This window comes from Thalassophryne amazonica, chromosome 1, assembly GCF_902500255.1.
Source record: "Thalassophryne amazonica chromosome 1, fThaAma1.1, whole genome shotgun sequence".
NCBI lineage: Eukaryota > Metazoa > Chordata > Actinopteri > Batrachoidiformes > Batrachoididae > Thalassophryne > Thalassophryne amazonica.
This window is the reverse complement of record NC_047103.1, coordinates 22,550,728-22,577,682: the sequence shown is the minus strand read 5'-3', so window position 1 is coordinate 22,577,682 and position 26,955 is coordinate 22,550,728. Positions and strand designations below refer to the sequence as shown.

General features: G+C 39.5%; 1 protein-coding gene across 1 annotated transcript in view; it reads left to right on the top strand.

The window, feature by feature from the left end:
- LOC117507241 (nuclear receptor-binding protein 2-like) overlaps nt 1-26,955 on the top strand; it is a 113,026-nt gene that overhangs the window by 63,446 nt on the left and 22,625 nt on the right. The window contains 1 exon segment of the mRNA XM_034167071.1: nt 18,246-18,368. Coding sequence (XP_034022962.1) covers nt 18,246-18,368 — 123 coding nt within the window.

Below are 26,955 nucleotides of genomic sequence, written 5' to 3'. Positions count from 1 at the left end.
CATTCCAATGAGATTTATAAAGATGACTGAGTGAAGAGAACATGTAAATTTCCACAGTCACTGATGATATGGGGCTGCATGTCAGGTAAAGCCACTGGGGAGATGGCTGTCATTACATCATCAATAAATGCACAAGTCTACATTGATATTTTGGACACTTTTCTTATCCCATCAATTGAAAGGATGTCTGGGGATGATGAAATCATTTTTCAAGATGATAATGCATCTTGCCATTGAGCAAAAACTGTGAAAACATTCCTTGCAAAAAGACACATAGGGTCAATGTCATGGCCTGCAAATAGTCCGGATCTTAATCCAATTGAAAATCTTTGGTGGAAGTTGAAGAAAATGATCCATGACAAGGCTCCAGCCTGCAAAGCTGATCTGGCAACAGCAATCAGAGAAAGTTGGAGCCAGATTGATGAAGAGTACTGTTTGTCACTCATTAAGTCCATGCCTCAGAGACTGCAAGCTGTTATAAAAGCCAGAGGTGGTGCAACAAAATACTAGTGATGTGTTGGAGCGTTCTTTTGTTTTTCATGATTTCATAATTTTTTCCTCAGAATTGAGTGAGTCCTTATTTTTTTCCCTCTGCTTGGTCTAAAAAAGTAACCGTTACTGACTGCCACAATTTTTTTTTCCTGATTTCTTATAGTGTTTCTTAAAGCCAGAAAGTTGCCATTTGAAATGACTTTAGTTTTGTGTCATGTCTGTGATCTGCTTTTTTCTACAAAATTAAACAACTGAATGAACATCCTCCGAGGCCGGTGATTCCATAATTTTTGCCAGGGGTTGTAGAAAGAAATGGAAAGGGCCTATGATTGAGCCTTGTGGGATCCCCACATTTTGTTTTGTAGACTGTTTTGTATTTCATGCTGGTGAAGAATGTTTGGTGTTTCACTGATTTACCTTATAATTAAGTTGTCTACATTCTCAATCCAGCAGATTGTTTGTTTGACAAAGATATTCTTTAGACACCACAAAGCAGTGTACCCAACAAACACCAGTGACGTGTATGTGTGGCTTGGTTGGCATGGGAATTGATGAGATGATCAATATCAATTCTGATGATCAGTCCAGTCTTTATTGATTGCCTTATTGATTCCTGATCATTTCTGTGTGCAAAAATGTACATCAGCAAAGGTTTTCAGTGTCAGTGCAAGTGTTTTCTTTGTTGCTCGAGACAGAGTTTGGTATTCTGACACGTCCGATATCATGATGTCACCTTAGTTCAGTTGTAGGACAATCTGTTTACTATAAGGCTACTCTGTTATGTTGTTCAAATTGTACAAGCGCAGCTTTGTAGTTTAAGGTGGTCAAATTCTTTATTTTCTATGCATCGTTATCATGAACCTTCACAATCTGGGAGATGCCATTGTACAACCCCTGGCAAAAATTATGGAATCACCGGCCTCGGAGGATGTTCGTTCAGTTGTTTATTTTGTAGAAAAAAAGCAGATCACAGACATGACACAAAACTAAAGTCATTTCAAATGGCAACTTTCTGGCTTTAAGAAACACTATAAGAAATCAAGAAAATAGATTGTGGCAGTCAGTAATGGTTACTTTTTTAGACCAAGCAGAGGAAAAAAATATGGAATCACTCAATTCTGAGGAAAAAATTATGGAATCACCCTGTAAATTTTCATCCCCAAAACTAACACCTGCATCAAATCAGATCTACTCGTTAGTCTCCATCTAAAAAGGAGTGATCACACCTTGGAGAGCTGTTGCACCAAGTGGACTAACATGAATCATGGCTCCAACATGAGATATGTCAATTGAAACAAAGGAGAGACTGCCTGAAGAGAACATGTAAATTTCCACAGTCATTGATGATATGGGGCTGCATGTCAGGTAAAGGCACTGGGGAGATGGCTGTCATTACATCATCAATAAATGCACAAGTTTACGTTGATATTTTGGACAATTGAAAGGATGTTTGGGGATGATGAAATCATTTTTCAAGATGATAATGCATCTTGCCATAGAGCAAAAACTGTGAAAACATTCCTTGCAAGAAGACATGTAGGGTCAATGTCATGGCACAGGGTCAATGTCAACGAGCAGATCTGATTTGATGCAGGTGTTAGTTTTGAGGATGAAAATTTATAGGGTGATTCCATAATTTTTTCCTCAGAATTGAGTGATTCCATATTTTTTCCTCTGCTTGGTCTAAAAAAGTAACCGTTACTGACTGCCATAATATTTTTTTCTTGATTTCTTATAGTGTTTCTTAAAGCCAGAAAGTTGCCATTTGAAATGACTTTAGTTTTGTGTCATGTCTGTGATCTGCTTTTTTTCTACAAAATTAAACAACTGAATGAACATCCTCCGAGGCCGGTGATTCCATAATTTTTGCCAGGGGTTGTACTTCTCATGTTTGCGTGTCACAACATCTCGAATCTGTCTTTGGTTTTCTATGGAGAATCTTCAGGTCACTCTTCGAGTGGACGGAGGAGGAAAAATGTATACAATTGCATACTTGTCTGTCATAGCACATCTCAGAAGATGGAATTTGGCCCAAATATTTTATGTTAACATTAAACGGTGACAAATATGGACTGGTGGTGATGAGATAAAGCCTCGTTTAACTTTGGAGGCTTTGACACTTCATCTAGCGTCACAGGCAATTGCTTCACCAAAAGCTTCATTAGTTGAAGCCTCATTTGACAACTCATAATTTGACATTTACTTGCCAAATCATGTACAGCACACTTTCTGTGATATTACAGGGTCACTTTTTGCAGCTTTGTGGACATGTAAAAACAAGCAACACTGACAGTTAGAATTGACGAGGTGTACTAGATATGTAGGACACAAGGGTAGTTCTGTAATGTTGTGGATGCAGTGATGTGTGGTAGGTTGCTTCCAGACCTCACCTGAAAGGACCTGAAGCTACAGATTCCATCTTGTGCAGACCAGTAAATTTTTCATTTTAGAATTTCATTTTTTCAATTCAGTTTATTGTCCATGTGGCCGTTTCACCGATGGTGCTTCTCCATTTACCCACCATTAGTGAGTTCTATATACACCCTGAGGCCAATGAGTACCCGGTGGTTAGCCCCGTATTCCATGTCTGAAGAGAATGAGAGTGTACAACTCCTCCTCAATGGAACATCGGTCTAACACAGGTTACTTCCCAAACCAAGGCCAGTATACATTCACCACTGGTTGAGGTCCCACAATGGAATGGAGATGAAGTCTCATGTCCAAAAACACTGATAGATGACCTGGCTGGTGATCAAACTCGGGTAGCTCCTTATGCCACTGAGCTACCTGCTCTTGTTTATAGGATAAATTAAAATATTATCCCCAAAAAATGCTTAAAGCTTTAGAGCCTTTCAGATTTCACAAAAATTGTGTGTGCATGCATGAGGTTTTGACATTACCGTAAGTTACCTTTAATGTTGCATGATCCGTAAGATGTCTTGTAAATCACTTCAAAGGTGTTATCTGGGAGTTTTTATATTTAGAAGTTTTTATTTCTTGTTAACCTTTGTAAAATATATAAGGAACACATTAGTCTTATGCAGAAATAAACCATTTTGGAATATTTTCCAGCATTTTGGTTTATTTTGTTCGAGGGAGCAGCTAGCAGACATCACCGTCCATTTGCACTCTGATTGGTTGTTGCCATGTGCGTCCCAGCATCTCTTGTGCAAGTCAGGGGAAGCCCCCATGTGATCTATGACATCACAATCATAGACTATATTCTTCTCTAACCTGTGTAGTTCAAGGCTGTCTGTTCTTTTGAAATTTTCCCCATTCAGGGAAAAAATTTTTTTCCAGACATTGAAAATTGTGATCATATTGGCAATGTCATATTAAGAATCTCTTATTTAAAGGTTAATAAATAAAATTATAGTGGTGCCAAAGAAAATTATTTCTATCACTTAAATCTTAAAAATTTGAAAGGCCGTACAGCTTTAATGTCAAGGCCTGTAAGCAGTTACTGTTTAAACAGCTTTTGTAATGAACCTGTTTAACACTTTATTGGCATGTCCCAACCAGGACAGCTGATAAAATCTTTAATGTAGTTATAATTTTACAATCGCTCACTTATCGGTCTTTTAAATCTCAGCCTTTGTTCCTGTGCCATTTGCAATGAAGATGTACTAGCCAGAGTGAAAATTATACAATGGCAGTTGGGGCGGTGGGGGGTCCTTAACTAACATTTCTAATGTGGGATAAGGGAAATGAAAACTTTAGCTATTTAACATTTAGTTATTCTGTCACTCAAGGGAAAATTTACAAACTCGCTTATGTTGGCATTCATGCCTAGATGTATTCCAGTTCAGAACCTTTGAAGGTAAGAATGTTATGTGCATTAAACAAGCTAAACAGCTACTTACATGGACCTACATTATCCTTTACTTTGTGGTCACATTAGCTACAAGCGACAGCGGCAAAGCAACAACTAGCTGTTCATTTTCAATCAGAGTGGGTGTTTTGCAGTGGCAAGAGACACTGGACACTTTGCGGCCAGCTAGGCGGGAGCCAAAATTGACGAGAAGGCTATTTTATGCAAATGCTGAGTGACGCGACATTGTGACAGCCAATCTGAGTAAAAAGGCAGCATGATGTCAGCTGGCTGCTTGCTCAAACAAAATAATACAGGGTGGCAGAATACGCTCCAAAAGAGCTGTATTTTCTGTATTAATATATTTTGTAAAACTCAGTGAGAAATAGACAAAAATGTTGTTTTTGTAACTAGATAACACTTTTGAAGTGGTTTACAAGACATCTTACGGAGATGTTAGTGTACCCGCTTCGGGTACGCCTGTCAAGCAACAAAGCCAACTGCTTGTCGCCATCTTTTATAGCTAATGTGACTGTAGGGTTAGCTTGTGCCACGCATTGGACAGTTGACTTAAATCTGAAATGACAATTTTGCCCTCTTCTGTGAAGGTGTCAGAAAGATTTGTCATGTGTTACATATGTAGAGAACAAATACACATGGCTCATCAGTTTTACAGTATTAACGCTCAGTGTCATTGTTCAGGAGGTTTTAGCAATGCTGGAATAATCTGTTTTTGTTGCACGATAGTGAGAAACATCATCCTTTGGTTATTATTTGACAACCCAAACATTCATGAAAAGCTAATACCAAAATACTTACCATAGGCCCTACGAAATAATAATAAAAAAAAAACACGCAAAGCACACCCATGACAATCAGTTCAAAGGGGTCCGACAGTTTTCAACAATCCAAGATAAGCGATACAAGGTTCCCACAGTTTTAGACACCCATCAGCCCTCCCTCTGAGTCTAGACTTGATTTTTTTTTTCAAGTAGAAAAACAAACACGAGATCTTTCAACAATAGAGCTTTCCAGGATAATAATGTTCTGCGCTGTGCTAGCAGTGAGGTAAAAGGCAATTGCATCCACCTGCGAGTTAGTAAAGAACACAGTGGGGACTCCACAAAGTCCAAAACCAGAGATCAGCGGACAAGGCTCCAGTCTGACTCCAACAACATGACGGATAAAATCAAAAAATACCAAATCCAATATGGCTGAAATTTAGAGCCAAAAAAAAAAAAAAAAAAAAACCCAAAACAAACAAACAAACAAAAAAAACAAAAACAAACCATGAGTTAAATCACAGGGAGAGGAGTTACATCTGTTACACAGATCAGAGACATCGGGATCAAATTTGGATAATTTGGACTTTGATAAGTGCAGCCTGTGTACTACTTTAAATTGAATTAGGCAAAGTCTTACACAAGATGATGACGTACGAATTCTGTTCACAGCCTTATCCCAGAAACTTTCCCCGAACTCAAGACCCAACTCTTCTTCCGAATTACAGATACTTTTATTGACTGGATGATTGTCCATTGAAAGAACAAGATTATATATCTGCAATCATAAGAGCTTTCTTATGGCGCACAAGTTCAAAGAGGTCCTCCCAAGGATGTTTAGACAGCTGAGAGGGGAACTCCGAAAAAATAGGAGATGCACAATGTCTAATTTTTTTTTTTTTTTTTTTAAGGATCTAAACAGCGTTATTAAAAGAGGCTACATGGCTTTTTCCTGCCTTGCTTGCAGTGTTTTGACTACATTGTGTCCTGTTGCTGTTTGCTAATCTGCCTTCCTCTCCTGCATTCCTCTGTGGGAGGTTTTATGTGCGTTCCTTGAGAAAATGAATACGTGAGGCATGATGAGAGTCGAAGGGGTCTTCGTATCTGCTCATGTCTGACCTTGGGGGCCCTTGGGAAGAGATTGAACCTTTAATGCCGTGGGAAATCAGCAGTAAACCTGGTATTTCAATTTAGATAATGTAGAATTTTAAGAACATTATTTGGTGAAATGCTGCAGAGAAGTTAAAATGAGTTTGTTTGCAAAATTCTGGATGACTCGTACCAATATTTATACCAAACATAATTATGTTGACATAGTATTATGAGAACTGACAGACTAGGTTTGCAATCCAGTTTAAACCAGATTCAATCTTGATTACTTTCTAGCCACATAGTGTTCAGACTTGTCTTTCAAATCTGGATCATCCTACTAGGATGCGGGGTTTGCAGTCCTGCTCCAGCCATATCCTGCACCAGACTGGAAAGTTTGGGTTCTGTGCTATGTTGCACAGAATATAAATGGGCAGATCTAGGGGGTGCCACCCCCTTTGCTTCACATTCACCATTGTGGAATACATGTTCAAATGAATAAAAAATAGGTTATAAGGTGTCTTTTCTCTTTGGTTGTATTTTATAGTGAAATATGCACCAAAATGCAGGAAATGGTACCTAAATATTTGCTCACAAATGCATGCCTCCCCCCTTCACTTACAGAATCCTGGATCTGCCCCTGGATGTTCAAATCAACTTTCAATGTACAGGTTCAGACTGCAGATTTTTGAGGTCAAACGTTGGAATACAGACAATAAACTGCAATCGACTAAAACGTTTTTTTTCCCCAAAAAAATGAGACGTCCTGCATTCTTTATGAAATAAATTGATGCTGACGTGCAGCGCAGCCAGCTGTAAGAGCTCAGCTCATAGGTATGGAGTGACATTCATGCCAATAATGTCTGGAAGGAAATGCTTTTGACAAAAACTACAGATTTTGTTTATTTCTATTTATGTCCAGAGATCAAGGATCCACCATGTAGTTTATTTTTGTCCAGAGTTTAAGGATCCATTGACCAATTTCATATTTACAGGGATGCTTATTCGCCGTCTTTGGATGGTTTTCCACCTTTCTGTAAATTCTTGCCGTCTAAAAGAAATGCAGGACTGTGAAAAAAATCTGTGGATCCACGAAATTCTGTGGATTTCATCATGGGGGGGAGGTGTTTTTAAAAGAAGACTTGTGCAGCATGTCTCTGTCATGGACTGATGTCGGACAGAGAGAAGATGACTGTTTGAAAAAAGTCTGATAAGGACAAGAATCTGTGGAATTGTCGCTGGCTTCATCAACACACCTGAAAGATAAAAGAAACGGGAAAAGTGAACTATGCCCTCAGGAAACACGTTAAGAATTTCTCTCTCTGGAAAATAAACATTGTGCTGTTCAAACAGGATTTTAGAAAAGATTATGTGACTTTTTTCATTAATCTAGACTTTCTTTCATTGGGGAAAAAAGACTGGCTTTGAATGGATTTAGGCTGCATGAATTTACACAAGAATGTAAATGAGTTTTTATTAATGTAGACGTTTTTTATGGGAAAAAGACACCGTGGATTTACAGGAAATTACACAAGAATATGTGGCTTTTTTACTATAAGGTATGTTAATCAAGGTATGTCAATCAATCAATACATTTCTGTATAAAATAAAAAATAAATAAATTCAGGTTCAGATTCTTAGAGGTGTTTGGGCTCAGACTGAGATGGATCATTTAAACAAATTTAACATTTTATTGTTGTGCATTATTGAATGAATAATAGTAATTGAGCGGCTTCAGTATTATGGTATGATATTATGATATGATATCTCTTTACCTCGTCTGAAAGCAGTTATGAAGTTATTTATAACATTTTAGTTGAGAGTTATGATTTTTAATTGCTGTCTTTGAGCCCAATCACAAACAAACTAAATAAAGTTTTCATGAAGATTTAGCTGTATTTGTAAACTGTTGTGTTGTTATATTCTGTACATGCTCCTACAGGATGGCACAACATGCAAGCCACATGTTGTGCCATACTGCATAAGATCACAAGAGAAATTTAACAGCTGTTTCAGGTCCAAATTTAGTCCAAAGAATGCACCAGAATGCACCACAGGGCACTTGTATTCTCAAAATTTTCTGGGGGGGGGGGGAGACATATCCCCCAGACCCCCCTTACCTTTTCAAACGCCTATAGCATTCGGGGTAACTTTTGCTGTCTTGAATGTTATAGATGAATCACATTGCTGTCTTTTTTTTTTCTCCTAAGCATCCATGTATTTATTTACTTTATGACTCAATAAAATGTGGTTAACATAGAAAACCTGTAAAGCCTACTTTTAGTACACAGAAAATTCACAAGATGTATCGATACGGGAATCGATGAGGAATTGGATCGATAAACGGAATCGATATAGATGAAATCTTATCAGTACCCATCCCTAGTGATGATTGAACTGTATTCATCACTTTATTGATGTCAAACATTGGTGGAAGTAACCCTCTAATTATTTACAAATATTTTTCAATATGCTTTCATAAATGCAGAAGCAGATTGAAAATATGTTGCATTTAGAACACTCACAGTCTAATTGACACACGTGCACACACACATACACACACACGCACCCGCCCATGAGTTTTCCGATGCTCCAGTCGAAGTCTTTGATCCTGTGCGTCTTTGTTGACTGTGAGCACTCTGGAAGGTCAGACACAAAGCAAAGAGGCGCTCATTTGCATACGGTGCAGCATCCTTCCAGGGCAGTGAAATGCAGATTACTTGTGTGTAGCCTTTTTAAATATTAATGCTATGCAACATATCTGCTTTTCCTGTAAAATTGTGAGCCTAGGAGGTACACAGTCGAGGCGAGATGCTCGTGTAGGAGACAAAGCTTTTTTTCACTGTTGGGCTTGGACCCACGCACACTCTCAGACAAAGGCACTTTTTCATCTGTTGCTGCAATGCATCCATGCATAGGGATGGGAGAAACTTGTTTGTCCTCCATTCCTCCACTCTGCCACTCATGTCTTCTGTCCCCTTTCTTGCTGCAGGCAACTAAGATATGTTTTCTTTAACTGAGATAAAGATCTAGTATGTTGCCACAAATCCCCTCCTAAAAATTACACTACAGATGGAGCAGTCCATTTTTAGCAACATGCTGTGCGGAGAATTTTTGCTCGGCTTAAAAACAGCCTTTGTTGAAGGAATGTTAAATGAGAGCAATGCTCTTTTTCAGTACTGTACATTGCATTAACCTCTATGTATCTACGTTGCAGATAGATGTCTATTTTAGAAATGTGAGGGTGGGCCATTTGTTTGCCTGGGTGATTGCCATCCAGGACCCACTGTGACATGACTTGACTTGCTCTTTTGCATTTTTTTTTCCCACATTTGCACATAATGCTTGGCATACTTATACAGACGGAGATTGCATGACCCCTGTTGGACAGCACCAGAAATGCATGTGTGTGCATGCTATTGTCTACTGGCGCATCATCAAGTGGGATAAAAAGGTGGTAAAATCTTGTTCATGCTTTAACTATACTTAATTAATGATGGAGTGGAAAACTTTATACTGGTATAGTGTCTGTAGTGTTATTCTCCGGAACTGTAGGTGGCAGCAGTGAGTAACTACTCGGTGAAGCAGCTGGCATTAGACTGAAAACACTAAAGCAACAGGAGCAAGAGATTTGTTGACTTTCTTAGAAAATAAAGTTTGTTTGTAAAACATGGCCTTAACCATATTTTGAGGTTTTGCAAAAACGTTCACTGCTACTTAACTGTATCTTGTACCTTAATTTTACAGTGCACATTGGCTCATACCCAGAGAGGCACAGCACATGGACAAGATGTCCTAGCTGACATTCCTTCACAATACAAGTGGTGCGCTTCATTGGAACCTCATCCCTAAGCAATCCTACATTTGTCACAAAGTCTCTCTAACAATACCCAAAGCTCCAACAGTCAGACCAGGTTACCAACGCTACAGCCAGATACTCATACTAGCTTATCATATAGTAGGCAAAATGCAGTAAGTCATAAGCTGCAGGGTATCTGAATACTCTGTAGACACTTGGCCATAGTCAAACCATACCTGGGTGGTCAACTACCTCCATACTGTGCAAACTGATTGCAGTACACTGTCGCATGAAACAGCTGGAGCCTGATAACTGAAGAAAAACTTCCCAGGAAAAATTTTAGTAGTGGAAATGCATGAAGAACATAAGGCGACATGGCATTGTACAGATGTACATCAGGAACACTTAACAAAGTCTGTTGTTGATGGTGGCAGCATACTTCGTCCAAATTGTGTCCCTACTACTTGCTTGGTTGCTTACTTCTAGTCCATACTACAGTTAACAGTTGGGTTGTAGGTTCCTACCCAAAACTCATCCTTTCTGTGTGTTTGGATGCAAGGCAAGCATCTTAAAAACATATTAAAGTTTTGAGTAAACAGATACTCAGATGTTGATATCCCCTACACCTTAAAAGAAAAAAAAAAGATAGTAGTTTGCAGAGAGATTTGGCTAGGTGTTAGACTTCTTGCTACTGGATCATTTGTCAAACTTTTATAAGAACCAGTTAATCATTCAGCCCTAGTTAGTAGCAACACTGTTTTTTTTGTAGGTAGCAATGAATGAATAAGTCTTTTACACCCGTCTGTGGCCATTTTTCTCAACCTTAATCATTTTTAGATCTTTAAAAAAAAAAAAAAAAAAACAGTCCACCATCACTCCAGTGAGAAATGTCCAGAAATAATTTGTGTGGGGAGGTAAAGAAGGGTTTTTAGTTTTTCCTGACAGCCGAGATCCAGTTTTACCTGGATCAGATGACGTTTAAGCAAGCTTCAGAATACAACTTGGTGGTGTGTTGCCACGAACACACGATCCCCAAAATCCTCTGTCCACACCCTAAACCTACCGCCCTCTCAACAGCCAATCAACAGGATGGGCCGTGCTGTTTACCAGTCTCATGCTGCTGTGACCGAGCACCGGGCCCCTGAAAGCCCCATGGGAGGTGGACGCTGGGACAGGAGACCAAGTGTTCCTCAACATCGACAGAAAATAAACATTAAGTCCTGACTTGAAGAGAAACTACAATTCCCATTTCTATCAGGGACTCTGAGCAAGGTCTCCCAGTCTCATAAAACCAGTAATTAGATTATCATCTCTTGAGTTGGAGTAAAAAGATTATATCTCGACGTCTCTCTCTTTCGGCTGCTACACATGTCGTCTTTCTAAAACGGCCCCTCCCACCCTCCGTAGCACTTGAGCTGCACCATGGATTGAGCCAGAAACAGCCCACTTGTCAAAAAGCATTTGGTGAAGAATTAGTTTCTGGTGGCTGGCATACATGCTGAATGAGTGAGAGTCTAAAAATGGAACACTTCTAGCAGTTTGTCTTCACACTCGTCGGCGCCTCTCTTCTGCTGTCCGGGTGTGAGTTGGTTCAGTTAACAAACCCTCTGCTGTTGAACCTCCTTTAGAAAGCTATTTGCACCGTTCATCATCAACTCCCATGTGATGATGTCATGTTCAGTGGCACAGTTGGAGCTCTGTGGCATATGTCACTGGTTTTCACTTTAGACATAATCAGGAGTCAGAGACAGTCAGCAGACCACAGACATGATGATGATGATGATGATGATGACAGAGAGGCATTAAGGCGTGTTGTCGTTATTCTCAAACATTAAAGCTACAGTGTGTAGAATTTACGGGTGTTGATGAGCAGAAATTGAATATAGCATTCATAACCGCCTGTTCATTCATGTGTAATTACCTGAAATAATGAATCGATGTGTTTTCTTAAGCTTGGGAGGAGCCCATCATATCTACATGGGAGTGCGCCCCCTCATACAGGCTGCCATTTTGCACTGCCATGTTGATACAGTAGCCCAAAGGGGACATACTTAGTCTGCCTTTTGCATTTTGAAGCATGGCTGGAAGACTAAACAAAAAGAAGAGGTATTTAGTGGTTGCTCTGCTATCCACCATCTTCTAGTACTATGTACATAGTAGTTGCTAGAGCAGATTAACAAGTTTGAGAACTTTCTCTTTTTTTTTTAAACATACACATTGTATATCACAAGAGGAGGCAAGGAAACATGGATCCAAGTTGCCAAAGAAACAAAAAACTGAAGGCAAACAAATCGTGACCAGCAATAGCATAATGCAGTCCGCAATCTCACCACAAGGGGACACTAAATTTTGCACAATGCAGCTTTAAATAAAACCCATTTAGCATGTGTGGCTTCAGTTGTAGATTGCAGTCTGGTACAGTAGTGTTCAGAATAATAGTAGTGCTATGTGACTAAAAAGATTAATCCAGGTTTTGAGTATATTTCTTATTGTTACATGGGAAACAAGGTACCAGTAGATTCAGTAGATTCTCACAAATGCAACAAGACCAAGCATTCATGATATGCACACTCTTAAGGCTATGTAATTGGGCTATTAGTAAAAAAAAAAAAAAAAAAAAAAAGTAGAAAAGGGGATGTTCGCAATAATAGTAGTGTGGCCTTCAGTCAGTGAGTTCGTCAATTTTGTGGAAGAAACAGGTGTGAATCAGGTGTCCCCTATTTAAGGATGAAGCCAGCACCTGTTGAACATGCTTTTCTCTTTGAAAGCCTGAGGAAAATGGGACATTCAAGACAGTGTTCAGAAGAATAGTGTAGTTTGATTAAAAAGTTGATTGGAGAGGGGAAACTTATACGCAGGTGCAAAAAATTATAGGCTGTTCATCTACAGTGATGTTTCTGTGTAGGCTCTCAGTTGTCCAGGTGGTTTCCATAGTAGAGAAGCTTGAATCTTCGACTGGACTGGGTTGCTTGACGCGAGGACGTTTTGCTTCAAATTGCAGAAGCTTCCTCAGCTAAAATTCTTGCTCTGGTGGTCTGACTTCTGTCTTGACTCTTGTAGAGAAGAATAATCAAGAAGTCACAAAAGATGGAGTTTTAAACCTAACCAGACCCCTCCTACCGAGAGGCAGACTGCTATAGGCTGGTGACTAAACAATAGCTCTAATTAGCACCTATTGTGCTCTAGTTAACACCCTCCTAATGACAGGGCAGCTGTCCCTCTCCTGATGGCTCCCTTGACGACTCTGCTGATGACGTGAATGACTCATTACCATGAACAAAAGACTGAAACTGCTTTGACCTGAGTACCCCATTGTAAACAGGGGATAAAGCGTGTCTCAGACCCCCTCCCCAGTTAAGGCTAGGTTTCAAACGTTTCACAAAGAATGCCTCCTTGACCCCTCTCTCAAACCATTTCTTCTCTCTGGCTAATATTTTAACTTCCTTGTCCTCAAACGTGTGGTTAGTGTCTTTAAGGTGGTGATGAACTGCAGACTGAGGTCCACTGGCGCCCTCTCTGCGGTGCTGGTATAGCCTTTTGTGTAAAGGTTGCTTAGTCTCACCTATGTAGTGTTTGTTACAGTTTTCCTGACATCAACTGGCCTAAAAAGAAATGGAGGAATATTTTGTGGACTGATGAGAGTAAAATTGTTCTTTTTGGGTCCAAGGGCCGCAGACAGTTTGTGAGATGACCCCCAAACTCTGAATTCAAGCCACAGTTCACAGTGAAGACAGTGAAGCATGGTGGTGCAAGCATCATGATATGGGCATGTTTCTCCTACTATGGTGTTGGGCCTATATATCACATACCAGGTATCATGGATCAGTTTGGATATGTCAAAATACTTGAAGAGGTCATGTTGCCTTATGCTGAAGAGGACATGCCCTTGAAATGGGTGTTTGAACAAGACAGTGACCCCAAGCACACTAGTAAACAAGCAAAATCATGGTTCCAAAACAACAAAATTAATGCCTCACAGATGTGAAGAAATCATGAAAAACTGTGGTTATATGTACAACTAAATACTAGTTTAGTGATACACAGAATTGCTAAAAAAGCAGTTTGAACATAATAGTTTTGAGTTTGTAACTTCAACAGCAGATGCTGCTATTATTCTGAACACCCCCTTTTCTACTTTTTTTTTTACTAATAGCCCAGTTTCATAGCCTTAAGAGTGTGCATATCATGAATGCTTGGTCTTGTTGCATTTGTGAGAATCTACTGAATCTACTGGTAACTTGTTTCCCATGTAACAATAAGAAATATACTCAAAACCTGGATTAATCTTTTTAGTCACATAGCACTACTATTATTTCAATGCGGGATCGGACTGAAGGCGGGAATGCGTCGTCTTGTCACCAACATCATGGAAATGATCCGGATGTACAAACTGTTTTCAGAGGGCTAAATGTTAGCTGCAAATTTGTCATTTTTAAACGAATATTTCTCCGCTGAATTACAAATTTGGGCTTACAGATTTACTTTACTGCATTCACAAGGGTCTTATAAATACATATCAGCTATTTCTTTTCTGAAATCTGACCACATTTATTTCAATGCAGGTCTCCTTTAAGCACTTTGTAAGTCCACTGTTGTTTTTATTTAAGTTATTTTAATTTTGAATTGTTTATTTTTGGTCCGGGTGGGATGAATGGATAGTCACCGCTGACATGGGACCTTTCTTCTGTGAAGCACTATCTTGTGTTTTGATTTTGCGCTGTATAAATGCAATTAAACTGAGTTACTTAAGAATAACCAGATGAGTTCTACTTGCATTGTGAGGGATGTCAGTTCTCAAACTATGGTCACATGGAATGATTTTCGAGCATGAGGAAACTTTTAGTTGCCACCTCAGTGACTTAACAACACCAGTGGCATGCGTATGTAAACACGCTGTTGGTGTTTGTCACTTGAAGGTTGTTCCCAGGGAGTGGCCAGCCAGTGGTTAGTAGGTGTTATTGTGTACAATGTTTAATGATAGGTTATAAAGGCACCCACAGTGTCACCATTTTCTCTATGCTTGACTATTTGACAGAACCGAAGTTTGATTGATTTCCTTCAGTACAAATGGTTTCATTATGACACTACTGTAGTTGGCATGCTAACATCGCTATAAGATGGCTTGCAAATCGCCTCAGAATTATTATCTGGTTACAAAAAGTGTTTTTATATTTAGAACGTTTACAAAATACGAGAGGAAAATATTTACAGAAATACCGCTGTCTCGGAGAGTATTTCGCCATCTTGGATTATTTTGTTTGATTCAGCCAGCATACGTCATGCTGCCTTCACTTGAATTGGCAGTCAATCTGTTGTTGAAAATGAAGGCCAGCTTGTCGTTTTGCCTCTGTCGCTTGTTGCTAATGTGACCAAGGGGTGAGTATGGCAGATTAAGAATTTGCATCAGTTTGGACACTTCAACTGAAGCCAGACTACATTCTCCCTCGTCACTGCACCATTCTACTGCTGCAAAATGTGGATTACATCAGGTTGTACCCAGCTGAGGCAGCAATAAAGGGTGATGAGCCATCTTCAGCGCTTCATCGACGTTGCATTAATACCGCCTCATGCTGTGATGGAGACCGAGCAGCCTGTGTTCACCCGATTACAGATGAATGCACTGCTTCTCCTCTCTCCACTCTCCGTGGCTTCCTTTTCTTTTCAAATCTTGGAGCACTGTGCCTCTCGGTCTATCTTGCAGCCCATATTGCCACTCTCTAAATCCCTTGTCCACAATCCCCTCTCTGTCTCCCGCTAATCTGTCTTTTCACCCCTTCAATCTGTGGCTCATCTTCTCTCCCTTCCTTACCATTTGACGTTCTATAAATGACTGGCAGGTGGTATTACTGCTTTTATTTCATCTGTCATAGATGGAAAGCAAGAGTTTGCAGCAGATTAAAATAGATCCATTTTAATAATGTGTGTCGACACAGAGCCCCATGCACGTTCTTTTTCAAAATTAATATAGTTGCCTGCTGCAGGTGAACAGATTATAAAGAGCTTTTAGCAGATAACAGATGTGTAATCATTTCAGACAGTGGTGGCACTAATGGGGTTTTTTCTAGGTGGGATTAGGCGGGATCGTGAATATGGAAATGGGTCCTTTAAAGTTAATTGTGAGGGAGTGCTGTATTGGCATTGACATTGATTGTTATATAAAATAATTTTTTAAGGTGTTAAATATTTCATAGGTTTAACCATAGACTGTGATACTGGACGAATCCTCCATAAAGTCACCCATAGTTTTCTGAAGAGACCTGGAAGTGCTATTTTGAAGCTCAAAGCGTGCTGTTTTGGGTGTCGCCATATTGGCAGTGCTTACTCCGCCTTCATCCTAGCTAACCCATAAATGGGTAAAGAGGTGGCGTGTAGGCAAGAACCTGTGTGACCTAGGTGGGCAGAATGAAGCCCCCATCTCAAGAGTTACTGAACCAACAGCTAACAGGCTAACATTGGTTCTTGTGTTTTATTAAATCATATTTTGGGGGACTTGGGTGGTGGTTTTCATGAAGGCTGGCTTTGGTGTGGAAATTAAAAATGATGACCATCTTATTTCCTCAGTAAACATGGATTAACCCTCTGGGGCCGATGCCGTCGTATACAGCGGCTGAGACCAAGCTTTACTAAATTCTATATAACTTTTTAATGATATGAGATAGAAACTTACTTTTTTTGCTGAAAAATTAACTCCGCGAATTTTCAAGCCACCGTCCACCATCTTTGTACTCCTCATAGAAGGTTTGTGATGATGTGAGCAATGTGAGTGTCCAATCGGAATTGGTTCACCATCACATGGTTTTCCAAAATCCAATCGTAGGGCAGATTTACCTCACGTGATAAACCAAACATCGTTTTTAGGAGTGATGTGTTACTAGTTGGCTCGTTTGAATAGCCATCTGGCTGTTGGCTCCAATATGCCCTGCGCCATTACGCACAGTGATCAGTGAAAGTGAGCAGACGGAGCGCCTCTCACACAATCTCACATGCTCAAAAACAGAGTGTGTGAGTTTCAAAGATGCTCCACTCCTCATTACCTGTGATTGTTATTGAATAAGCCCGTGGCAAGCTCTCTCGCTCTGATGTAAAGCACCATTTACCATATCAATGGAGCGAGGGGGGGGGGGGCCGCTCCTCAAACTGAATGAGCCTCGAAGTGTGAATGTTGCTTTCAGAGCAGGAGAGAACAAACACACAGTCAACTTCATAGTAGAAGTTTGTGATGTGACCTTTGTGTAATAGCAGACAGAAATTGCTTTGAGATGAAGACAAACGCAACACATAGACCATTTTGTATATATTGTTCAAAATGTGCATTTGTGTTTATTGTTTGAACCTTTTTGTTGCACAGTCTTTCACACAAGACTCCAAATTACCTTTATAACGTGTCAAAACAGTTGTTTATTATAGTTTGCTGTGTTTTGAATAAATGTGTGTGGAAAATTATTTTCTGCTTTAGTTTTTCCTTTCTTATTTCTGATTGTAAACCTTTATTACACTTATAAAACACAGCTATAGCATATATATTCTGAAACTACAGGTTGTCCTGAAAAAAGAGACATAAAACTTGATTGTGGGATGCAGGGAGAGCTGTTAACAGCAATAATAAAACATTTATGCCAGGCGAGTGAACTGTCCAAAAAATGCCCTCGGACCCCAGAGGGTTACTGGACCTAATATCATCAAGCTAACAGTAGCTGCTAAAAATGCAAAAGCCGTTAACATAAATTAAATAATTGGAAAATCTCACATGACTGAAATTGTGGAGCACAGACGTCTTAGATGGTCTGCTAGGACAGTTAACCCCAAAACAAGCCTTATTATTACAGATATTTCTAATAAAAATGCTCAGAAAGGACAAACACAGTCCCCTCCAACAGCTAGCAGCCAGAGCTAGGCGTCTTGGTGGCTGGAGTTCTGAACTTTGCTCAGCGGCACACACTAGCTGTCACTCAGTGTGGTCATACCCTTAATTATGCATGACGTTATGGCTTAAAATGTTTTAAACTAATGAGCTATAAAAAATTCTCCCAAGCAGTTGTCATAGAGGAGGAAACAAGTTGTAGAGGCTAAAAAATGTTTTTCGACCAGGCTGTAAACATGCTTATTTCTCCTCTAAATTTGGACATTTTAACATGGGTTTCTATGGGAATCTGCTCCCTCTTGGAGTGAACCTCAAGCAACCATTCAAGTAACTGAAACTTTTCCCCTCTTCTGTTGACTTCATTTTTAACAGCTGGGTCTTGGGTTTAAATGTGTTCTCTGCCCTCTGCAGGTGAGCCAAGGTAATGTCCCTGGTGTGGAAAGTGCTTCTTTGGCCATGGACACGGAGGAGGGTGTGGAGGTGGTATGGAACGAGGTGCTCTTCTCAGACAAGAAGGTCTTCAAAGCACAGGAGGTATTTAAAGTCTGCCAATGTATACTGAATGTTTTTGATCATCTGTGAATTTTAGAGCACAAAAAAATTCTGCAAAAGTCTGAAGCAAGATGTATAGAACTTGGATTTGACAAGAGATCTGTCCTGAAGGACTGGCAGCTTCTGTGAACAGAGTATTTAGGGAATAACCCTGTTGTGTCTGCTGATTTGCGGACGTTAATGCTGGATGCAGGCACCATAGAGACGGTGCCTGCTCCCAGACCACCAATAACCAGTAAAAATCTATTTAAGCATAAAAATTCAAAAAGAAAAAATAATATAGCACCTTCAACTGTACCACAGACTAAAACAGTTAAATGTGGTCTATTAAACATTAGGTCTCTCTCTTCTAAGTCCCTATTAGTAAATGATATAATAATTGATCAACATATTGATTTATTCTGCCTTACAGAAACCTGGTTACAGCAGGATAATTATGTTAGTTTAAATGAGTCAACACCCCAGAGTCACACTAACTGCCAGAACGCTCGTAGCACAGGCCGAGGGGGAGGATTAGCAGCAATCTTCCACTCCAGCTTATTAATGAATCAAAAACCCAGACAGAGCTTTAATTCATTTGAAAGCTTGACTCTTAGTCTTGTCCATCCAAATTGGAAGTCCCAAAAACCAGTTTTATTTGTTATTATCTATCGTCCACCTGGTCGTTACTGTGAGTTTCTCTGTGAATTTTCAGACCTTTTGTCTGATTTAGTGCTTAGCTCAGATAAGATAATTATAGTGGGCGATTTTAACATCCACACAGATGCTGAGAATGACAGCCTCAACACTGCATTTAATCTATTATTAGACTCAGTTGGCTTTGCTCAAAATGTAAATGAGTCCACCCACCACTTTAATCATATCTTAGATCGTGTTCTGACTTATGGTATGGAAATTGAAGACTTAACAGTATTCCCTGAAAACTCCCTTCTGTCTGATCATTTCTTAATAACATTTACATTTACTCTGATGGACTACCCAGCAGTGGGGAATAAGTTTCATTACACTAGAAGTCTTTCAGAAAGCGCTGTAACTAGGTTTAAGGATGTGATTCCTTCTTTATGTTCTCCAATGCCATATACCAACACAGTGCAGAGTAGCTATCTAAACTCTGTGAGTGAGATAGAGTATCTCGTCAATAGTTTTACATCCTCATTGAAGATAACTTTGGATGCTGTAGCTCCTCTGAAAAACAGAGCCGTAAATCAGAAGTGCCTGACTCGGTGGTATAACTCACAAACTCGCAGCTTAAAGCAGATAACCCGTAAGTTGGAGAGGAAGTGGCGTCTCACTAATATAGAAGATCTTCACTTAGCCTGGAAAAAGAGTCTGTTGCTCTATAAAAAAGCCCTCCGTAAAGCTAGGACATCTTACTACTCATCACTAATTGAAGAAAATAAGAACAACCCCAGGTCTCTTTTCAGCACTAGCCAGGCTGACAAAGAGTCAGAGCTCTATTGAGCCGAGTATTCCTTTAACTTTAACTAGTAATGACTTCATGACTTTCTTTGCTATTAAAATTTTAACTATTAGAGAAAATCGTTATCTTTGGCTGCTTTCAGTGATGCCGGTATTTGGTTAGACTCTTTCTCTCCGATTGTTCTGAGTTATTTTCATTAGTTACCTAACCTCCAAACCATCAACATGTCTACAACCCCTGGCAAAAATTATCGAATCACTGGCCTCATGAGGATGTTCATTCAGTTGTTTAATTTAGTAGAAAAAAAGCAGATCACAGACATGACACAAAACTAAAGTCATTTCAAATGGCAACTTTCTGGCTTTAAGAAACACTAGAAGAAATCACGAAAAAAAATTGTGGCAGTCAGTAACTGTTACTTTTTTAGACCAAGCAGGGGGAAAAAAATATGGAATCACTCAATTCTGAGGAAAAAATTATGGAATCATGAAAAACAAAAGAACGCTCCAACACAACACTAGTACACTCAAGAAAAATATAAACGCAACACTTTTGGTTTTGCTCCCATTTTGTATGAGATGAACTCAAAGATCTAAAACTTTTTCCACATACACAATATCACCATTTCCCTCAAATATTTTTCACAAACCAGTGTAAATCTGTGATAGTGAGCACTTCTCCTTTGCTGAGATAATCCATCCCACCTCACAGGTGTGCCATATCAAGATTCTGATTAGACACCATGATTAGTGCACAGGTGTGCCTTAGACTGTCCACAATAAAAGGCCACTCTGAAAGGTGCAGTTTTGTTTTATTGGGGGGGGGGGATACTAGTCAGTATCTGGTGTGACCACCATTTGCCTCATGCAGTGCAACACATCTCCTTTGCATCATCCGTGAAGAGAACACCTCTCCAACGTGCCAAACGCCAGCGAATGTGAGCATTTGCCCACTCAAGTCAGTTACGACGATGAACTGGAGTCATGTCGAGACCCCGATGAGGACGACGAGCATGCAGATGAGCTTCCCTGAGACGGTTTCTGACAGTTTGTGCAAAAATTCTTTGGTTATGCAAACCGATTGTTTCAGCAGCTGTCCGAGTGGCTGGTCTCAGATGATCTTGGAGGTGAACATGCTGGATGTGGAGGTCCTGGGCTGGTGTGGTTACACATGGTCTGCGGTTGTGAGGCTGGTTGGATGTACTGCCAAATTCTCTGAAACGCCTTTGGAGACGGCTTATGGTAGAGAAATGAACATTCAATACACGAGCAACAGCTCTGGTTGACATTCCTGCTGTCAGCATGCCAATTGCACGCTCCCTCAAATCTTGCGACATCTCTGGCATTGTGCTGTGTGATAAAACTGCACCTTTCAGAGTGGCCTTTTATTGTGGACAGTCTAAAGCACACCTGTGCACTAATCATGGTGTCTAATCAGCATCTTGATATGGCACACCTGTGAGGTGGGATGGATTATCTCAGCAAAGGAGAAGTGCTCACTATCACAGATTTAGACTGGTTTGTGAACAATATTTGAGGGAAATGGTGATATTGTGTATGTGGAAAAAGTTTTAGATCTTTGAGTTCATCTCATACAAAATGGGAGCAAAACCAAAAGTGTTGCGTTTATATTTTTGTTGAGTATATTTTGTTGCATCACCTCTGGCTTTTATAACAGCTTGCAGTCTCTGAGGCATGGACTTAATGAGTGACAAACAGTACTCTTCATCAATCTGGCTCCAACTTTCTCTGATTGCTGTTGCCAGATCAGCTTTGCAGGTTGGAGCCTTGTCATGGACCATTTTCTTCAACTTCCACCAAAGATTTTCAATTGAATTAAGATCCAGACTATTTGCAGGCCATGACATTGACCCTATGTGTCTTTTTGCAAGGAATGTTTTCACAGTTTTTGCTCTATGGCAAGATGCATTATCATCTTGAAAAATGATTTCATCATCCCCAAACATCCTTTCAATTGATGGGATAAGAAAAGTGTCCAAAATATCAACGTAAACTTGTGCATTTATTGATGATGTAACGACAGCCATCTCCCCAGTGCCATTACCTGACATGCAGCCCCATATCATCAATGACTGTGGAAATTTACATGTTCTCTTCAGGCAGTCATCTTCATGAATCTCATTGGAATGGCACCAAACAAAAGTTCCAGCATCATCACCTTGCCAAATGCAGATTCGAGATTCATTGCTGAATATGACTTTCATCCAGTCATCCACAGTCCACGATTGCTTTTCTTTAGCCCATTGTAACCTTGTTTTTTTTCTGTGTAGGTGTTAATGATGGCTTTCGTTTAGCTTTTCTGTATGGCAAAGCTTCTGGGGAAAACCTGGTCTTGTTAGGAGAGACGGCATCCATCCCACTTTGGATGGAGCAGCTCTCATTTCTAGAAATCTGGCCAATTTCCTTAAATCCTCCAAACCGTGACTATCCAGGGTTGGGACCAGGAAGCAGAGTTGTAGTCTTACACACCTCTCTGCAGCTTCTCTCCCCCTGCCATCCCCTCATTACCCCATCCCCGTAGAGACGGTGCCTGCTCCCAGACCACCAATAACCAGCAAAAATCTATTTAAGCATAAAAATTCAAAAAGAAAAAATAATATAGCACCTTCAACTGCACCATAGACTAAAACAGTTAAATGTGGTCTATTAAACATTAGGTCTCTCTCTTCTAAGTCCCTGTTAGTAAATGATATAATAATTGATCAACATATTGATTTATTCTGCCTTACAGAAACCTGGTTACAGCAGGATGAATATGTTAGTTTAAATGAGTCAACACCCCCGAGTCACACTAACTGCCAGAACGCTCGTAGCACGGGCCGAGGCGGAGGATTAGCAGCAATCTTCCATTCCAGTTTATTAATTAATGAAAAACCCAGACAGAGCTTTAATTCATTTGAAAGCTTGACTCTTAGTCTTGTCCATCCAAATTGGAAGTCCCAAAAAACAGTTTTATTTGTTGTTATCTATCGTTCTCCTGGTCGTTACTGTGAGTTTCTCTGTGAATTTTCAGAACTTTTGTCTGACTTAGTGCTTAGCTCAGATAAGATAATTATAGTGGACGATTTTAACATCCACACAGATGCTGAGACTGACAGCCTCAACACTGCATTTAATCTATTATTAGACTCAATTGGCTTTGCTCAAAATGTAAATGAGTCCACCCACCACTTTAATCATATCTTAGATCTTGTTCTGACTTATGGTATGGAAATTGAAGACTTAACAGTATTCCCTGAAAACTCCCTTCTGTCTGATCATTTCTTAATAACATTTACATTTACTCTGATGGACTACCCAGCAGTGGGGAATAAGTTTCATTACACTAGAAGTCTTTCAGAAAGCGCTGTAACTAGGTTTAAGGATATGATTCCTTCTTTATGTTCTCTAATGCCATATACCAACACAGTGCAGAGTAGCTACCTAAACTCTGTAAGTGAGATAGAGTATCTCGTCAATAGTTTTACATCCTCATTGAAGACAACTTTGGATGCTGTAGCTCCTCTGAAAAAGAGAGCTTTAAATCAGAAGTGCCTGACTCCGTGGTATAACTCACAAACTCGCAGCTTAAAGCAGATAACCCGTAAGTTGGAGAGGAAATGGCGTCTCACTAATTTAGAAGATCTTCACTTAGCCTGGAAAAAGAGTCTGTTGCGCTATAAAAAAGCCCTCCGTAAAGCTAGGACATCTTACTACTCATCACTAATTGAAGAAAATAAGAACAACCCCAGGTTTCTTTTCAGCACTGTAGCCAGGCTGACAAAGAGTCAGAGCTCTATTGAGCCGAGTATTCCTTTAACTTTAACTAGTAATGACTTCATGACTTTCTTTGCTAATAAAATTTTAACTATTAGAGAAAAAATTACTCATAACCATCCCAAAGACGTATCGTTATCTTTGGCTGCTTTCAGTGATTCCGGTATTTGGTTAGACTCTTTCTCTCAGATTGTTCTGTCTGAGTTATTTTCATTAGTTACTTCATCCAAACCATCAACATGTCTATTAGACCCCATTCCTACCAGGCTGCTCAAGGAAGCCCTACCATTATTTAATGCTTCGATCTTAAATATGATCAGTCTATCTTTATTAGTTGGCTATGTACCACAGGCTTTTAAGGTGGCAGTAATTAAACCATTACTTAAAAAGCCATCACTTGACCCAGCTATCTTAGCTAATTATAGGCCAATCTCCAACCTTCCTTTTCTCTCAAAAATTCTTGAAAGGGTAGTTGTAAAACAGCTAACTGATCATCTGCAGAGGAATGGTCTATTTGAAGAGTTTCAGTCAGGTTTTAGAATTCATCATAGTACAGAAACAGCATTAGTGAAGGTTACAAATGATCTTCTTATGGCCTCAGACAGTGGACTCATCTCTGTGCTTGTTCTGTTAGACCTCAGTGCTGCTTTTGATACTGTTGACCATAAAATTTTATTACAGAGATTAGAGCATGCCATAGGTATTAAAGGCACTGCACTGCGGTGGTTTGAATCATATTTATCTAATAGATTACAATTTGTTCATGTAAATGGGGAATCTTCTTCACAGACTAAGGTTAATTATGGAGTTCCACAAGGTTCTGTGCTAGGACCAATTTTATTCACTTTATACATGCATCCCTTAGGCAGTATTATTAGACAGCATTGCTTAAATTTTCATTGTTACGCAGATGATACCCAGCTTTATCTTTCCATGAAGCCAAAGGACACACACCAATTAGCTAAACTGCAGGATTGTCTTACAGACATAAAGACATGGATGACCTCTGATTTCCTGCTTTTAAACTCAGATAAAACTGAAGTTATTGTACTTGGCCCCACAAATCTTAGAAACATGGTGTCTAACCAGATCCTTACTCTGGATGGCATTACCCTGACCTCTAGTAATACTGTGAGAAATCTTGGAGTCATTTTTGATCAGGATATGTCATTCAATGCGCATATTAAACAAATATGTAGGACTGCTTTTTTGCATTTGCGCAATATCTCTAAAATTAGAAAGGTCTTGTCTCAGAGTGATGCTGAAAAGCTAATTCATGCATTTATTTCCTCTAGGCTGGACTATTGTAATTCATTGTTATCAGGTTGTCCTAAAAGTTCCCTGAAAAGCCTTCAGTTAATTCAAAATGCTGCAGCTAGAGTACTGACAGGGACTAGAAGGAGAGAGCATATCTCACCCATATTGGCCTCTCTTCATTGGCTTCCTGTTAATTCTAGAATAGAATTTAAAATTCTTCTTCTTACTTATAAGGTTTTGAATAATCAGGTCCCATCTTATCTTATGGACCTCATAGTAACATATCACCCCAATAGAGCGCTTCGCTCTCAGATTGCAGGCTTACTTGTAGTTCCTAGGGTTTGTAAGAGTAGAATGGGAGGCAGAGCCTTCAGCTTTCAGGCTCCTCTCCTCTGGAACCAGCTCCCAATTCGGATCAGGGAGACAGACACCCTCTCTACTTTTAAGATTAGGCTTAAAACTTTCCTTTTTGCTGAAGCTTATAGTTAGGGCTGGATCAGGTGACCCTGAACCATCCCTTATTTATGCTGCTATAGACTTAGACTGCTGGGGGATTCCCATGATGCACTGAGTGTTTCTTTCTCTTTTTGCTCTGTATGCACAGGTGGTCGTTTTGACCGTTGGGGTTTTTCCGTAATTATTGTATGGCCTTGCCTTACAATATAAAGTGCCTTGGGGCAACGATTTGTTGTGATTTGGCGCTATATAAATAAAATTGATTTGATTTGATTTTACTGTCGCAAATTGAGCTAAAAGGAGTTTTACTAGATCTGCTAACGCCTTGCCTGTAAAACAGCAATTTCCGACTGTAATCCAGCATTAATGTCCGCACATAAACATACACAAGTAAAACTAAGTGGCAAATGAAGTCAGTTTTTTCTTATCAAAAGTATATTTTTGTGTCTTTGTATTTATTTCTCACAACAGAGGAAAGGTGGCCCAAAAAATTGTTATTAGTTAGAAGACTACCCCGTCCAACTGATGAGCATGTGTTATGTCTTCTCCAGACTGTCAGCTATTTGATAACATGACTCGTGTATCACATGCACCCGGGGCACAGTGAATTAGTCTAGAAAGTGATTTACTAAGCCCCAGTATCAAGTGGATGACAAATATTACTTGTTGAAGCTTAACTATTCCATGATTTTTTAATTTAATTTGTGTATACAAACAACTGTTTTCATGTTTGAGCAGAAATTATGACAGCTGTATTTATATTAGTTTCTAAAGGACTTATATCACTTTATAAGACACTCACACATTACGTAGCTGGTTTGCTGGATTATAGTTTGTATATGCATCAGCATATATTTAATAATTTTGAAGAAATCTTCATAATCATGTGTTTTTTCATTATATTCTAAGTTGATTCACTGTGCCCGGTGAATTAGTGTCCGGGGCACAGTGAATCAAAAATTTTTAAATTGATTTTAAACACCTGTAAATTACACTTGAGGAGACATAAATAACACAGCTTTATAAACAATAACTTGCTGTATTAAATCCACAATAGAATTACCTAAACCTATGCATAATGTGTTTATGCTGCCACAAAACAACATTTCTGACCCACTGTGCCCCGGCTTCCCCAATAGTTAATCCATTTTGGTGTTGTTGCGCTGCCAGCTGTTTTTTTTTTCTTCTTCTTCATTTTCTTCTTCTTTGTGTTTAATGGCGGTTGGCAACCTCTCGCTCACAGTGCCATTAATGACATTTGTGTAGCAACACGCGTAAACAGGGCGCAGAATAACACATTGGATGTGAAACGGTTTTAATATTTTGCCACCGTTTACACGATATTTTATGGACTGAAATCTCACACAATTAAACCAATCAGATTTGCGGAAAAAATGTAATAGGATTAGAATGTAGAATAGAGGGACAGGTTTTCATGCACTCACTGACATTTCAATTCTCCCTGTTTTAATCCAGAAAGAGGTCATGTTGGTCCCCTTTCACACGTGAAGGTAATGAGATGAAACATCTCCGATGCTTTTATCTGTGATGATTTGGTGCAGAGTAGTTGTGCAGTGAAGGGCATGGACACTTGTGTTTTCCACAGCAGAACTGTTCTCCTCACAGTTCTCCTTATTGTATCTTGTTGTGATACTGGATG